General features: G+C 50.3%; 1 protein-coding gene across 2 annotated transcripts in view; it reads left to right on the forward strand.

Moving 5' to 3' along the window:
- Positions 1 to 8,066: 8,066 nt before the first annotated feature.
- LOC106967445 (transmembrane 9 superfamily member 2-like) overlaps positions 8,067 to 15,837 on the forward strand; it is an 87,111-nt gene continuing 79,340 nt past the window's right edge. The window contains exon 1 of one of the 2 annotated variants that reach the window (XM_053201745.1): positions 8,067 to 8,443. In XM_053201745.1, coding sequence (XP_053057720.1) covers positions 8,258 to 8,443 — 186 coding nt within the window. In that variant the 5' untranslated portion in view covers positions 8,067 to 8,257. The remainder of the gene's footprint in view (positions 8,444 to 15,837) is intronic. The other variant, XM_027054752.2, reaches the window with a different exon arrangement.

The raw sequence follows: 15,837 nt of genomic DNA on the forward strand, positions 1-15,837 counted from the left end.
GTCAGGAAACATGTGCTGGGCAAAGTAACTTCCAAATTATGAGCTGAAATATGGGATCAAGATTTCAGCCAAGCAAAAGGTAGGAGAGGGGTTGAGTGCTCGCCGAGCATTCTAGACCAATGAGCAGCAAGGCTCAATTTGTTCCCAGGCGAGGGGCTAGGGAGAGTGGCCTCTTCACATAACTAAAAGCAATTCTCTGGAGCAGAATCAGAGTGATTGTGGGAATGGAGCCCCATTCCCCCTCCCTCCTCCCCAATTTTGATGCTGGAGAGGTAGGTGTTGGGGGCTGGGGGTTAGGTAGAGCAGGACTCACTAAGCAAAATTTGGACTTAATCCTTAGGGCAATGAGGCGTCAGTAGGAGAGTGTTTCAACTTTTTATTTTGAGATAATTTTAGATTTACAGACGTATTGCAGAAATAGTACACAGAGGTCTCATATGCCCTTCACCGAGCTTCACTTACTGCGAACATCTTACATAATTATGGTACAATGATCAAAGGAGCAAAGGAAGAAATCAACATCAGCACAATGGTATTACGTAAACTACGACCGTAATTGGATTTCATCAATTTTCTCATTAGTGTCCTTTTTCTGTGCCAGGATCCAATCTAGGCCCCCACATTACATTGATCTGTGCAGTGAAAAAAATTGTACTTTTTATTTATTTAAAGGAATCTCTACACCCAATGTGGGGCTTCAACTCATGACCCCGAGATCAAGAGGGATCCCACTGAGACAGACACCCCTGTGCAGCAAAGGCTTTTAAGGAGGAGTGTGAAACGGATAGATTTACACTATCAGTTTCAAGGAAGCCTATTCAGATTTGGGGGAACTGGGAAGGAAAACGTGATTCAAGGCAGGAGGCCCGAGGGGTAAGTTAGACTGACTTCTGTCAGCACCCTGTGAAAGGTCTGATGTGGCTTCTGAAGCTGACACCCTGGCCGACCATGGCATACTAGTTTTCTTTTTTTTTTTTTAACTTTTATTTTAAAGTTTATTTATTTATTTTGGGGGGTGAGGAGCAGAGAGAGGGGGAGAGAGAGAATGCCAATCTGCTGTCAGCACAGAGCCTAATGTGGGGCTCAATCTCATGAACCGTGAGATCATGACCTGAGTCAAGATCAAGAGTTGTATGCTTAGGGGCACCTGGGTGGCTCTGTCGGTTAAGCCTCCGACTTCAACTTCAGGTCATGAGCTCTTGGGTCGTGGGTTCAAGCCCCACGTTGGGCTCTGTGCTGACAGCTCAGAGCCTGGAGCCTGCTTCAGGTTCTGTGTCTCCCTCTCTCTCAGACCCCTCCCCCACTCATGGCTCTCTCTCAAAACTAAAAAATAAACATTAAAAAAATTAAATAATAATAAAAAAGAGTCGGACGCTTAACCAACTGAGCCACCCAGGTGCCCCTAGTTCTTTTTCTGATGTTCCAATATGCTGATTTAGAAATGAGGCTTAAACAGAACATGACTTCACTGGATTACAGTGTTCTTTGGTTGCACTACTTAATTTTGGTATGTATACGTTGAACTGGCCAGATGGGAACTGTCACTTGGATATCTTTTTTTTTTTTTAATAATTTTTTTAAATGTTTATTTATTTTTGAGAGAGAAACTGAGACAGAGTGCGAGCAGGGGAGGGACAGACAGAGAGAGACAGAGGAGACACAGAACCTGAAGCAGGCTCCAGGCTCTGAGATAGTTAACCCACTGAGCCACGTGCCCCTTGGATATCTTTAACTCCACATGGTTAGAACTATGGAGAAAAAAATTACCTATTAAAAACCAACTATTACAGACCTAGTAGTTGTATTCATCTGTTTTTTACATATTTTCTTTACTGCACTCTGCAGCACCCACTTTTATGAAGTGCCATTATTGTGTTTCTCTCCTTTCACAAAGTTGTTTGAGTGACACTACGTATCACAAATCTCATGGTTAAATTTCGCTACGCACCGTTGTCAAAGATAGCTCCTCCGAAGGCCCAAATGCTTCACTCAATCTTTTACTTGCTTGTTTCATACTTGATGTAGCTGGAAATTCGACAGCTACATCGTAAAATGAGTTTCTTTTTTTTAAGTTTATTTTGAGAGAGACAGAGATAGCACAAGTGGGGGAAGGGCAGAGAGAGAGAGGGAGAGAGAGAATCCCAAGCAGGCTCCCCCATGCCAGCACAGAGCCCCACTCGGGGTTCGCACTCACGAAACCACAGATCATGACCTGAGCCCAAACCAAGAGTTGGACGCTTAACCTACTGAGCCACCCAGGGGCCCTGAGTTTGTTTCTTTTTTATTACCACTTTGCATTTCCTTTTCATACCCTTAGGTTTCAAAACTAAATTAGGTACCAGGGGACCTGCTTCCTGGCCTTGACTTGGTCATTTGTTAGCTGTGTGACCTTGGACAAGCAAACTAACTTCTCTTGGCCTCAGTTATCTCACATAAATGGGTACTATCCTGTTATCTACATTTGCTCTCATCTTTTTTTTTTTTTGTAAGATCTTATTTTTAAGTAATCTCTACATACAACAGGGGGCTCAAACTCATGATCCCAAGATCAAGAGTTGCACAGTCTACTGACTGAGCCAGCCAGGCACCCCTACTGTCATCTTTTGGTCACATCCTCTTTTGACTTTTATGTGACGTAACATAGATACAAATCCCAACAACAGTGTAAGTTACATGGCATTCATTCATCCATCTTTTAATTTATTCTGAATCAATGTGTTGTCCTTATGGGCGAGCAAACTGCTACCCCCAAATGTGTGTTTTTGGCATGTGGATTATTTTAGGCTGATTATTTTTAAGAAACACAAGACTTGGGAAGTTTTTCTTTTCTTTTCTTCTTTAAAAATTTTTTTAAAAAAGTATATTTGTTTATTTACGTAATCTCTATGCCCAACATGGGGCTGGAACTCATGACCTCTAGATCATGAGTCACATGCTTTTCTGAATGAGCCAGCCCAGTGCCCCAGGAATTTTTTCTTTTCTTTTCTTTCTTTCTTTCTTTTTTTTTTTTTTTTTTTTTTACCTTCCCCTTAACTGCCTAAAAGAATTTAGATAGAGGACCTGTTCCAGAAAGAGAGCTATCATGACAGATAACTACAGTATAACATAATCTAGGTGTGGTAGACAAAGGAATTTAGCAAAATCTGTTAAAATTCTTCTCTGTGTCCCATTGTTTCTGTATAGCCCAGCAAACATTTGTTTACCAAATATTTGCTCATTTTCATCTTCTTGTGAATTGCCTGCCTTCCTTTTGAAGCCTGAGATCCTTACCCCTTCTCCTTATTCCAGAATGACATATATACTTCATTTTCCCTGTCTTTGGAATTTCTCATGTTTTTGTGGGTTCCCCATATGTATGTAATTAAATTAGATTGTCTCCTGCTAATCTGTCTTATGTCAGTGTAATTCTTTGAGTAGTCAAAAGAACTTTAAAGGGTAGAGAAAAAAATTTCTTCTCCAACATACTCTTCCCAAGTGCCTGAGTCTGTGCTAGGAATATGAAGACAAGAAAAAGATCTTGTACTTGAGACACTTACTTCCAGTAGAGGAAGAGAGATCAGTAAGCAAATAAAATGAATAATGTATTCTTCACTTTCCACCAAAATACTCCTAATGGCACAGGAGGGAAAACCCACGTCTCCCTGGAGCTTGGGGCATAGCCTACATTACAAAATTAATTTCTTTGGGGCACCTGGGTGGCTTAGTCAGTGAAGCATCCGACTTTGGCTCAGGTCATGATGCCGTGGTTCGTGGGTTCGAGCCCCGTGTTGGGCTCTGTGCTGACAGCTCAGAGCCTGGAACCTGCTTTGGATTCTGGGCCTCCCTCTTTCTCTGCCCCTCTCCCGTTTGTGCTCTCTCTCTCTCTCAAATATAACATTAAAAAAAAGAAATTAATTTCTTTGACTTTTATCTGTTTAGAAAAGTTTGTATCTAAATTCCAATTAAAATGCAGTGTCATATTAGTTTCAGATGTGCAATATAGTGATTCAACACTTTCACACACCATCCAGGGCTCATCACATGCACAAGTGCATTCCTTAATCCCCATCACCCATTTAATCCACATCTCCCCCCACCTCCCTTCTTATAACAATTAGTTTGTTCTCTATAGTTAAGTATCTGTTTCTTGGTTTGTGTCTCTCTCTCTCTTGAATTTTATCTTTTTAAAAAATGTTTATTGGGGCACCTGGGTGGCTCAGTCGGTTAAGCATCTGACTTGGGTTCAGGTCATGATCTCGCCGTTTGCGAGTTCGAGCCTGGAGTCAGGCTCTGTGTTGAGAAGTCAGAGCCTGGAGTCAGGCTCTGTGTTCAGAAGTCAGAGCCTGGAGCCTGGAGCCTGTTTCAGATTCTGTGTCTCCCTCTCTCTCTGCCCCTTCCCCACCTGCACTCTGTCTTTTTCTCAAAAATAAATAAACAATTAAAAAATTTTTTTTAAATGTTTATTTATTTTTGAGAGAGAGAGAGTGCAAGCAGGGGAGGGTCAGAGAGAGAGGAGGGGGGACAGAGGATCCAAAGAAGGCTCTGTTCTGACAGCAGCAAGCACAATGCTCGCTCAAACCCACAAAATGTGAGATCATCACCTGAGCTGAAGTCAGATGTGCAACTGACTGAACCACCCAGGTCCCCTTGAATTTTGTCTTTTAAAAGCTTTGCAAATTTTGCATTCCACACCACAATATAGCCCCATTTATTTTGCTGTTAACTTTTTTTTTTAATTTTTTTTTCAACGTTTTTTATTTATTTTTGGGACAGAGAGAGACAGAGCATGAACGGGGGAGGGGCAGAGAGAGAGGGAAACACAGAATCGGAAACAGGCTCCAGGCTCCGAGCCATCAGCCCAGAGCCTGACGCAGGGCTCAAACTCACGGACCGCGAGATCGTGACCTGGCTGATGTCGGACGCTTAACCGACTGCGCCACCCAGGCGCCCCAACTTTTTTTTTTTAAATACATCATCCTAACAAGTGGGGTTTATTCTGGAAATATGTGGCTGATTCAATATTTGAATATCAGTGTAATACATCATATTAATAGTTTTTTTTTAACATTTATTTATTATTGAGAGACAGAGAGAGACAGAACACGAGCATGGGAGGGGCAGAATGAGAAGGAGACACAGAATCCGAAGCAGGCTCCAGGCTCTGAGCTGTCAGCACAGAGCCCGACGTGGAGCTCGAACTCACAAACCTTGAGATCATGACCTGAGCCGAAGTTGGAGGCTTAATGGACTGATCCACCCAGGCGCTCCTCATATTAATAGTTTTAATAAGAAACACTGCCAAGGGGTGCCTGGGTGGCTCAGTGGGTTAAGCATCTGACTCTTGATTTCCACTCAGGTCATGTTATCATAGTTCATTGGATCCAGCCCTGAGTCAGGCTCTGTGCTGACAGTGCAGGGCCTGCTTGGGATTCTCTCTCCCTCTGTCTCTGCCCCTCACCTGCTTGTTCTCTCTCTCTCTCTCTCTCTCTCAAAATAAAATAAACTTAAAAATAAAAGAAACACTGCCCCCCAAATTGGGTAAAATTCAGTATCCAGTTGTGGTAAAAACTCTCAGCAAACTAGGAAAGAGAAAGGAACTTTCTTAACCCGATAAAGGACAAGTATAAAAAGCCTATTGCTGATGTCACACTTCATGGTTAAAGACTGAATGCTTTCTCCTTAAGATGGCAAACAGGGTAACGATGTCTCCTCTCACTTATACTCCATATCCTATTGGAAATCCTATTTCCTATTTCCTTGGTGCGACAAGGCAAGAAAAAAAAAAGGCATACGAATTGGAAAGGAAGAAATAAAACTGTCCCTATTTATAGGTGGCAGTCAGGCCCCACTCTGCAAGAGTTCTTCAAACTGGGGGAGGGGGAGCCTTGGCGTTGGGCAAAGCCAGGCCTCCCTAGTGATTAGCTTGCTCAAGACTGCCCAGGGGCTTCTGCATTTGGGGGGCGGAGTGGGAGACAAGAAGACGACTCCTAGAGCGCGGGGCAGCACAGAGAATCCACCGGAGTGAACCGCCTCCATTTCAGGCCCAGCAGGTGGGTGGAGCTGGTGACAGTCACACACTGGGGACACCAGGAGGGGCTGTATCTTGTAGCTGAGAACGGGGAAGTAACCTTCGGTGACGCTCCACTTCTTAACAGACACGGCCCCGGCCGGGAGCCTTAATGGAAGGCCTCAATGCCACGGTTGGAGTTGTACGTGAAGAAGGTGATGGTGGGAAAAAAGGATCGCGAACACGCTCACCGCGGCCCTTTGCTGCTTATCCGTCTCTGGCGCCTGCGGAGGGGCGGGGGGCCGGCGGCCCGTAGGTGACCTGGGTGGCACACCCGCCCCGGGGAGCGCCGTCGCGCCCACGGTCCCCTCGCTCGCCGAGCCGCCCACGGCTCGCTCAGCAGGGCGCCCAGTCCCGCAGCCATCCCGGCTCCGCAGGGCCCTAGGGCAGCCGCCAGTCTCCCGCGCCCAGGCCTCCGAGGCTGGCCGGGCCTCCCATTTACGCGAACACGTACACTTGTCATCCAAGGCTGATCAGAGAGGGACGGTAACGCAGTGGTGAACGTAAGCTTTGTATTCAAGCTCTGGTGACTTCTAACCGTGACTGCCCTACCGCTCCCTACCTTCCCTTTCCCGTTCCTCTGCACAAACGGGGTCCTTTTCCAGATGGCCTTATCCTGTTCTCCACATCTTTGCAAGGGCTTCTCCGGCCCGCGTGCTCAAGTCCGGTCTTTCTACTCTCCCAACGCCCCGAATTCTGATCCTTGGTACATTTTCTCCTTCAACCGTCCCTGCCTCCCTGGTCCAAGAGTTAACTCGCCAAATTCTACATGCCTCTGCTAACGGCCAGCTCGCTGCCTTTGTTCTGCCTCCAATAGTCGCCTGCCAATCGGCAGAGGACAGACCTCTCCCAAGCGAGGGAAGTTGGACAGAATGGCGAGGCGCACTCGTCTCTGCATAAACAAGTGACCTCTTGTTCTCCAAAGCTCTTGAGAGACAAGGAGGAAAAAAAAGGATCAGCTCTTCTACTGTCCTGGGATGTTGTCCAACAGAAATAGAATGCGAGTGAACCCATACTAGGGTCCAACCACTATGCTGTGCACCTGAAATTAATATAACATTTTGTCAACCATACTTCAATAAAAAATTTAGGATACGCCCGTCTGACATTCTCTAGGATGTGATTATTGTGGTTTTCTTTCTTCAAGTGATTTTTATCTTGAGGTTTTTCAGATGATCAATGAATCATAATATAATAAACGTACTCTGCTTAAGTCATGCATGTGAAATAAAAGTTGTATCCCCGGGTAGAAATGATGGCACAACTTATTTCACATTGAGTGACACATGCATCATCAGAGACAACATAAAAATATTAAACAGCTTAACTGGCTAGTTTGTATCACTGAATGGCTTTTTGGGGTCTGCTGTATTTTTTTTGCGGCATTTATGTTAAAATTGCTTTAACAAAAAAATACGACGCGAGCCACGTCACTGTAAATATTCTATGTTCTAGCAGCCACACTTTATTTTTAAAAAATGTTTTATTTAACGCAATAGACCCTAAATATTGTCATTTCGACCTGTAATCAATATACGAATGCAGAGGTTTGCACTCCTTTTTCCAGGCAGTCTCTGATATTGGGTGTGCATTTGACACTTATGGAACATCCATTTCGGACTGACTGCATTTCTAGCGCCTAATACCCATCATCCTGTACGGTCTGGCCCCGGAATTCCCCCCCTTTCCCTCTTTTTGTCCCCCCCACCTCGCAGGAAGAAGTGAAGATGATGGGGGGCGGTAACACTGCTACTTTGGGGCCGAGGCAAACTCGGGGAGGACGCAAGACCCTGTGATGTGACGTTGAGATGCTGAGAGACCTCTCAGCCAGACTTCCCTGTCCCCCTCCCCCGCACCGCGAGACAGCACCAAAGGCAGCTCTCGAGGAGGTACAGCCAACCGCTGGAAAGTGCCGGGCTGCGGGTGGGGGGATGGGGGAATGGGGGACGCGGCGGGGAGGGGGCGGAAGGCGCAGCGGTGACCCGCACGCATGCGTATTGAATGCGCTCGTAAACACTGCCTGGCGCCCTAGCAACGGGTTCCAAGCCACTGTCTCGCCGTAATAAGTGGCCTTCCCAGGAGTTCTCGTCCAACCAGCCGGTCTAGGCTCCTCCCGGTCCACGGTTCTTCCTTATCATTCCCGCTTCTCCCTTCCACTGGTTCAATCTCGCCTTCTGGTGTGTGTTCCCGAGCCCTGAGGCGGTTCCTAAAATGAGTACTCGTTTCCGCATGGGAACCAACCCCTGGCGCCTCAGGCTCGCCCGGCCCGGGCTGAGGTGGCTGCTGGGGCTGGGGCTGTTCCTGGGGCTTCAGGCTTCCCGCAGCGCAGCTTTCTACCTCCCCGGGTTGGCTCCAGTTAACTTCTGCGAGGCATCCCGAGAGACTGCAACCTGCAAGGTGAGGACCCCTGGGAGGCAGTGAGATGTGAGGGGAAGGCTTTGGGTTGGGGTATCGGGCACACCAGGGGAGACCATGGTCGTGAGCTCTTGGACTCGGACCCGGAACGCCAAAGCCCTGTCCATAGATGTGTCTCAACGTCCCAGTCTCTGAGCCTCGCACTTGGGAGTATCTGGACCTTTCTTTTTCCCGGATTCTATTTCCCTCCCTTTTGGCTCCTGCCCCGTGCTGTGCCTTCGTCCAACTCCCGCTCAGCTCCTTCTCCCTCATAGCTCCTCCTTTCCCCCCTTTCCCTCAGCTCCCTCCCTTTTATCTCAGCTTTCCTCTTCTCTTCACTCTGGGCTCTGCTCCTCCCTTCCCACCTTCCCTGATAGCCTCCCTGTCCATCCAGGCCCTGCCCTTCCCCTTTCTCTCTCCTGTAGGCCCCGCCCCTCCACTTATCTCCCCACTCTAGGCCCCGCTCAACCACCCAGGCCCCGTCCCGCCCCTTTCCTCTCCCTTCTAGGCCCTGCCCCTCCGCCTTCTTCTCCCCTCAAGGCCCTGCCTCTCGCCCTTATTCTACCATCTAGACCCCGCCCTTCCGACAAGGCCCCGCCCCTACACCGAGACTCGGTCCCTCGACTTTTATCTCTTGTCTAGGCACCATCCCTCCCCTTTCCTCTCGCCTCTATGACCCTCCACTCGGCCTGCCTCTCCCTTCTAGGCCCTCCCCACCCCATTCCTCTCACTTTAATGCCCCACCCCTCCCCTTTCCTCTCCCCTTTGTGCTCCGCCCCTCCTATTTCCTCTCTCATCTAGGCCCCGCCCTTCCACGCAGGCCCGGCCCCTCCGCTTTCCTCTTGCCTCTAGGCCCCGCCCCTTCAGCCACGCCCCTCCCACCCACTTTTTTTCTCCCCTCTAGGGTCGCCCCTCCCCTTTCCCTTCTCCTCTAGGCCCCTCCATTTCATGCAGTCCCCGCCCCTCCGCATTCCTCACCCCTCTAGGCCCCGCCCCTGCAACCAGGCTCCACCCATTATCTTTCGTCTCCACTCTTAGCCACGCCCTTCAATCAGGCCACGCCCCCACTCTATCGGCCATCCAGTTTTTTCTCCCCTCTAGGACTGGCTCCTCAACTTTCCTCTCCCTTCAGTGTTCCCGTCCTCTCCCCAGGCCCTTTTCCTCCCCCCCCTTCCCCTCCTCTCCCCTCTCGAGGCCCAGGCCCTCCACTTTCCTCTCCACTCTGGGCCCTGTCCTTCCACTAACGCCCCGTCCCTCCACCCAGGCCAGCCTGGCCACTTTCATCTACCCTCTAGGCCCTAGCCCTCTTTTCTCTCCCCTCTAGGCCCGCCTCTCCAACCAGGCCCCGCCCTTCCACTTTCTTCTCCACTCTAGGCCCCTCCATTCCCTGGTCTTGTCTTCTCTAGGCCCTGCCCCTCCACACTGGCCCCACATTTCCCCTCCCCTCTAGGCCCCGCCCTTCCACCCAGGCCCCACCCCTCCACGTTCCTCTACTCTCTAGTCCCCGTCCCTCCAACCACACCCTGCCCGTCCAGTTTTTTCTCCCCTCTAGGACTCGCCCCTCAACTTTCTTCTCCCCCCAGTGTTCCCATCCTCCAGCCCCCTCCCCTCCCCTTTCCTCTCCTCTCTAGGCCCAGGCCCTCCACTTTCCTCTCCACTCTGGGCCACGCCCTTCCACTATGACCCCGCCCCTTCACCCAGGCCTACCTGGCCACTTTCATCTACCCTCTAGGTCCTGACCCTCTTTTCTCTCCCCTTAGGACCAGCCCCTCCTCTTCTACTCTCTAGGCTCTGGCCCTCCACTTTCCTCACCCCTCTAGGCCCCGCCTCTCCATCCAGGCCCTCCCCTCCCCTCTATGCCCCACCCCTCTCATTTCCTCTCAAGATTCCCAGCCTCCACCCAGGCCGCTCCCCTCCCCTTTCCTATCTTCTCTAGGGCATGCCCCCCTACTTTCCTCTCCACTGTGTAGGCCCCACAACTCCCTTTTCCTCTCCCTCTAGGCCCTGTCCTTCCACGCAGGCCCTGCCCCTCCGTGTTCCTCTCCCCTCTAGTACTCACCCCTCCAACTATGACCTGCCCCTCGAACCACGACCTGTCTGTCCAATTTTTTCTACCCTGTAGGACCCGCCCCTCAACTCTCCTCTCCCCTCTGTGAACCTATCCTCCACCCAGGCCCCTCCCCTCCCCTTTCCTCTCCTGTCTAGGGCCTGGCCCTCCACTTGCCTCTCCACTCTAGGCTCCACCCCTCTCCCCTCTAGGCCCGTCCCTCCAGCCAGGCCGAGTCCATCGACTTTCTTCTCCCTTCTAGGCCCCACCCTTCCACATCACTCTCCCCTCTAGTACCTGCCCCTAGAACCGCGACCTGTCTGTCCACTTTTTTCTACCCTCTAGGACCGTCCCTCAACTTTCCTCTCTCCTCCCAGGAGCCTCCCCCCGCCTCTCCTCTCTTGTCTAGGCCCTGGCCCTCCACTTTCCTCTCAACTCTAGGCCCTGTCCCTCCCCTTTCCTGTCCCCTGTAGGTCCCTCCACTCCCCTTTTCTCTCGATCTAGGCCCCGCCCTTCCATGCTCCTCTCCCCTCTTGGCCACACCCCTCCAACCAGACCTCGCCCAACCATTCTGCTCCCCTCTAGGCCCCGCCCTTCCACCCAGGCCCCACCCCTCCACCTTCCTCTTCCCTCTAGGCTCCGCCCTTCCAACCATGCCCTACCCATCCAGTTTTTTCTCTCCTGTAGGACCAGCTTTTCAACTTTCCTGTCTATGTCCCCATTTTCCACCCAGGCCCCTCACCTCCTCTTTCCTCTTCCCTCTAGGCCCCACCCCTCCCCTTTCCTCTCTCCTCTAGACTCAACCTCTCCCCTTTCCTTTCCTTTAGGCCCCTCCTCTTCCTTTTCCTCTCTTCTCTAGGCCCTGCCCTTCCACGGAGAACTGTTCCTCCAAGTTCCTCTCCCCTCTACCTCCCTCTATGTCCCGCCCTTCCCCTCCCCTTATCTTTCCCCTATGGCCCTGCCTCTCCACCCAGGCCCCTCTCCTCCCCTCTCCCCTTCCCTCTAAGCCCTACCCCTCCCCTTTTCTCTCTCCTCTGTGCCCAGGCCCTCTCCTTTTCTCTCCCCTCTAGGCCCTTCCACTCCCAGGTCTTGTCCCCTCTAGGCCCCGCCCCTCCACCCTGGCCTCCCCCTTCCCCTTTCCCCTCCTATCTAGGCCCTGCCCTTCCACTCAGTCCCCATCCCTCCGGGTTCCTCACCCCTCTAAGCCCTGCCCCTCCAGCCAGGCCCTGCCCATCCACTTTCTTCTCCCCTCTAGGCCCCGCCCCGCGTTCCTATTCCTTGTAAGCCCTGCCCCTCCAACCATCCCCCATCCTCCCCTCTAGGACCCGCCCCTCAACTCTCCTCTCCCCTATCTACATCCTCCACCCAGGCCCCTCCCCTCCTCTTTCCTCTCCTCTCTAGGACCCGGCCCTCCACTTTCCTACCACTCTAGGCCCCGCCCTCCCCTTTCCTCTCCCTTGTAGGCCCCGCCCTCTGCTTTGGTCTCCTCTCTAGGCCCTTCCACTCCCCTTTCCTCTCCCCTCTAAGCCCCGACCTTCCATGCAGGCCCCACCCCTCCGCGTTCCTCACTTCTCTAGGCCCCGCCCCTTCAACCAGGCCCCGCCTGACCACTTTCTTGTCCCCTCTAGACCCCGCCCCTCAGCTTTCCTCTCTCCCCCTTATGTCCCCATCCTCCACCCAGTCCCCTCCTCTTCCCTTTCCTGTCCTCTGTAGGCCCTGGCCCTACACTTTCCTCTGCAATCTGGGCCCCACCGTTCCACCAAGGCCATGCCCCTCCACCCGGGCAATTTTCCTCTTCCCTCTAGACCCTGCTTTTCCCCCCGGCCCCGCCCCTCCCCTTTCCTCTCTTCCCTTGGATTCACCCCTCACCTTTATTCTACCCTCTAGTTCATGCTCCTCCCCTTTCCTCTCCCTTCTAAGAGTCGACCCTCTCCTTCATTCTACCCTGTAGGCCCCGCCTTTCCCCTTTTTTCTACCCTCCAGGCCCCTCCCTTCTACCCAGGCCCCGCCCCTCCATGTTCCTCTCCCCTCTAGGCTTGGCCCCTCCACTCAGGCACCTCCCCTCCCAATTCCTACCTCTCTGTGCTCCCCCCCTCCCCTATAGACCCTGCCACTCCGTCCAGGCCCCATCCCCTCCCTTCTCCCTCTAGGCCCCAATGCTCCCTTCCCACCGCTCCCGTCTGGGTCCCACGCCTCCCACCTAACTCCACCCCACCCTCTTTCTCTTCCCTCTTGGCTGGCTGTCTTCTCTTAGTTCCTCTGCTTCCTCCTTTCTAGGCTACTTCTCCACTGCCCTTCTGGGCTCCTCCTGGGCCTCCTCCCTCTCCCCCCTCCCTATTGGCTGCTCCTCCTCCTCTGTCGGGCTCCTCTGCTTTCCCCCTCCTTGGCTCCTCCCTCTTCCTGCCCCTCTCCCTCTCCCTATTCCTTTTCCCTATCCCTGAGCTCAGTGGGTGGCTCAGATCTCTTGCAGGTTTTTGGGTTCAAGTCCTGCCTGGGGCTCTGTGGTGACGGCTCAGGGCCTGGAGCCTGCTTCAGATTCTGTCTCTCTCTCTCTCTCTCTCTGCCCCTCCCCTACCCAGGATCTGCCTCTCTTTCTCTCTCTCTCTCTCTCTCAAAAATAAATAAACATTAGAAAGGGACTTATTTTTCTGACTCTTAGTTGCCTGATCTAGTGTATGAGGGAGTGTTCTGGCATACCACAAGGGCACTGGGAAGCTCAGAACAGTGCTGGGTGTGGTTTGACTACATTCTTAACCAACTTGAAAGTTCCGGGGGTTTTCTAAAGGCCAGTTGTAGGTGCAACAAGTTTGCTCTTAAAACTTGGAATCTGCCTTTTCCTGCGAGAAGTATTGATAGTAATTTCCTACAGAAATGGCCTTTAGGGGCACCTGGGTGGCTCAGTTGGTTAAGCGTCCGACTCTTGATTTCGGTTCAGGTCATGATCTCACGGTGCATGAGTTCAAGCCCCACATCGGGCTCTGCGCTGACCGTGCAGAGCCTGCTTGGAATTCGCTCTCTCCCCCCTCTCTCTGCCCCTACCACGCTTGCTCCCCCCCCTCTCTCTCTCTCAAAATAAACTTAAAAAAAAAAAAGAAATGGCCTTTAAAAAATATTTTTATGTCTGCTTTCTCTCTGGTGATACCTCATCTTGGCTCTCTATTTCAGCAGGCTTCCTAGCAAAGAAACATCTTTAATCATAACAAATATCTGGAGTTTCTTTTCTGTGAGCTCTTTTCTTTTTAGGCTGTTACTTGTATCCCTAATGTGTTCTACTTTTTATTCTGAGATTTTGCCTTCTGTCTTTTGGTGAATCTCTCATTTCTAGGTTCAACACTCCAAACTTCCTTCACTTGCTAGTGTCCAGCCCCTTGATTTTTTTTAATTTTTAAAAATTTTTATTTATTTTTGAGAGAGAGAGAGAGAGAGAGAGAGAGAGCCAGCACGAGCAGGGGAGGGGCAGAGAAGAAGCGAGACAGGGGAAGGGGAGACCCATGAACTGCGAAATCATGACTTGAGCCAAAGTCAGCCGCTTAACCAACAGCTACCCAGGTGCCCCAAGCCCCTTGATTTTTTAAAAAAGTTTATTTGTTTATTTTGAGACACACACACACACACACACACTCACATGAGAGCTGGGGAGAGGCAGAGAGAGAGGACGAGAGAGACAATTCCAAGTAGGTTCTGTGCTTTCAGTGTGGAGCCTGACATGGGGCTCGAACTCACGAACCATGAGATTGTGACCTGAGTCAATACCAAGAGCCTGATGCTTAATGAACTGAGCCAGCCAGGCGCCTGTTGATTTTTTTTTTTAGTTTAAAATTTTTTACTATTACAAAAGCAATAGCAGACAAGCAAAAATAAGAAAAGGAAAGCATTGATAATAACTATAGAATTACTACTTCTGATATCTTAGTATGTATTCCAGGGGCGTCTGCCTGGCTCAGTTGGAAGAGTTCATGACTCTTGATCTTAGGGTCATGAGTTTGAGCCCCACATTGGGTGTAGAGATTACTTAAAAAAATAAAACCTTGAAAACCACATATATTGTACATTTTTTTCTATATATACTAATATCCACATTTGTATATTTAAAAATTTTTTCATGTTTATTTATTTTTGAGAGAGAGAGACAGAATGCCAGCAGGGGAGGGGCAGAGAGAAAGGGAGACAAGATCTGAAGCAGGCTGCAGACTCCGAGCTGGCAGCACAGAGCCCAATGCGGGGCTCGAACTCACAAATCATGACATCGTGACCTGAGGTGAAGTCACTCCACAGACTGAGCCACCCAGGCCCCCTGCCACATGTTTATTTTTAGCAATATGCATTTGGTGTTCCTTTGTGCCTTTCCATGCCTTAATAGCTCATTTCTTTTCAGTTTTGAATAATATCCCACTGTCTGAACGTACCACAGTTCGTTTATATATTCACCTACTAAAGGACCTCCTGGTTACTTCCATGTTTTGGCAATGATGAATAAAGCCACTCTAGACATCGTGTAGGTTTTTGTGTGGACGTAAGTTTTCAGCTCCTCTGGGCAAATACCAAAGAGTATCATTGCTGGATTGCACGCTAAGGATATGTTTAGTTTTGTAAGAAATTGCCAGGCTGTCTTCCAAAGCGGTTGTACCATTTTGCATTCCCACTAGCAATGAATGAGAGTCCACCTGCATTGTTTACCAACATCGAATCAGAATATCCATGTTATTTTGTAACCCGCACTTTTGTATTAACTCCATCTTTCCGTATGAACACATTTTTAGGGGCACCTGGTGGCTCAGTCGGTTAAGCGTCTGACTCTTGGTTTCGGCTTAGGTCACGACCTCACAACTCGTGAGTTTGAGCCCCGCCTAGGGCTCTGTGCTGACAGTGAGGAGCCTGCCTGGGATTCTCTCCCTCTCCCTCTCTCTCTCTGCCACTCCCCCGCTCATGCACAAGAGCGTGCACTCTCTCTCTCTCTCTCTCTCAACAAATAAACATTTAAAAAAATAAAAAACTGGGGCGCCTGGGTGGCTCAGTCAGTTAAGCGTCCGGCTTCGGCTCAGGTCATGATCTCACAGTTTGTGGGTTCAAGCCCCGCAAACTGTTTGTCAAACTGTTCCTGTTTGTCAGTTGCCTCTTGGTTTTGCTTCTTGTGTTTTGTTTTTGTTTCTGTTTTTTGCCATTTCGAAAAATTGACTTCTAATTTATCAAAGGAAATTTTTAGGGTGGCTCAGTTAAGCAGCCAACTTCAGCTCAGGTCATGATTGCATGGTCCCTGGGTTAAAGCCCTACATCTGTACTGTCAGTGTAGAACCTGCCTGGGTTCTCTCCCTCTCTCTGCCCCTCCCTGACTCATGCTGTCTCTCAAAAT

Source organism: Acinonyx jubatus, chromosome X, assembly GCF_027475565.1.
Source record: "Acinonyx jubatus isolate Ajub_Pintada_27869175 chromosome X, VMU_Ajub_asm_v1.0, whole genome shotgun sequence".
NCBI classification, from domain to species: Eukaryota; Metazoa; Chordata; class Mammalia; order Carnivora; family Felidae; genus Acinonyx; species Acinonyx jubatus.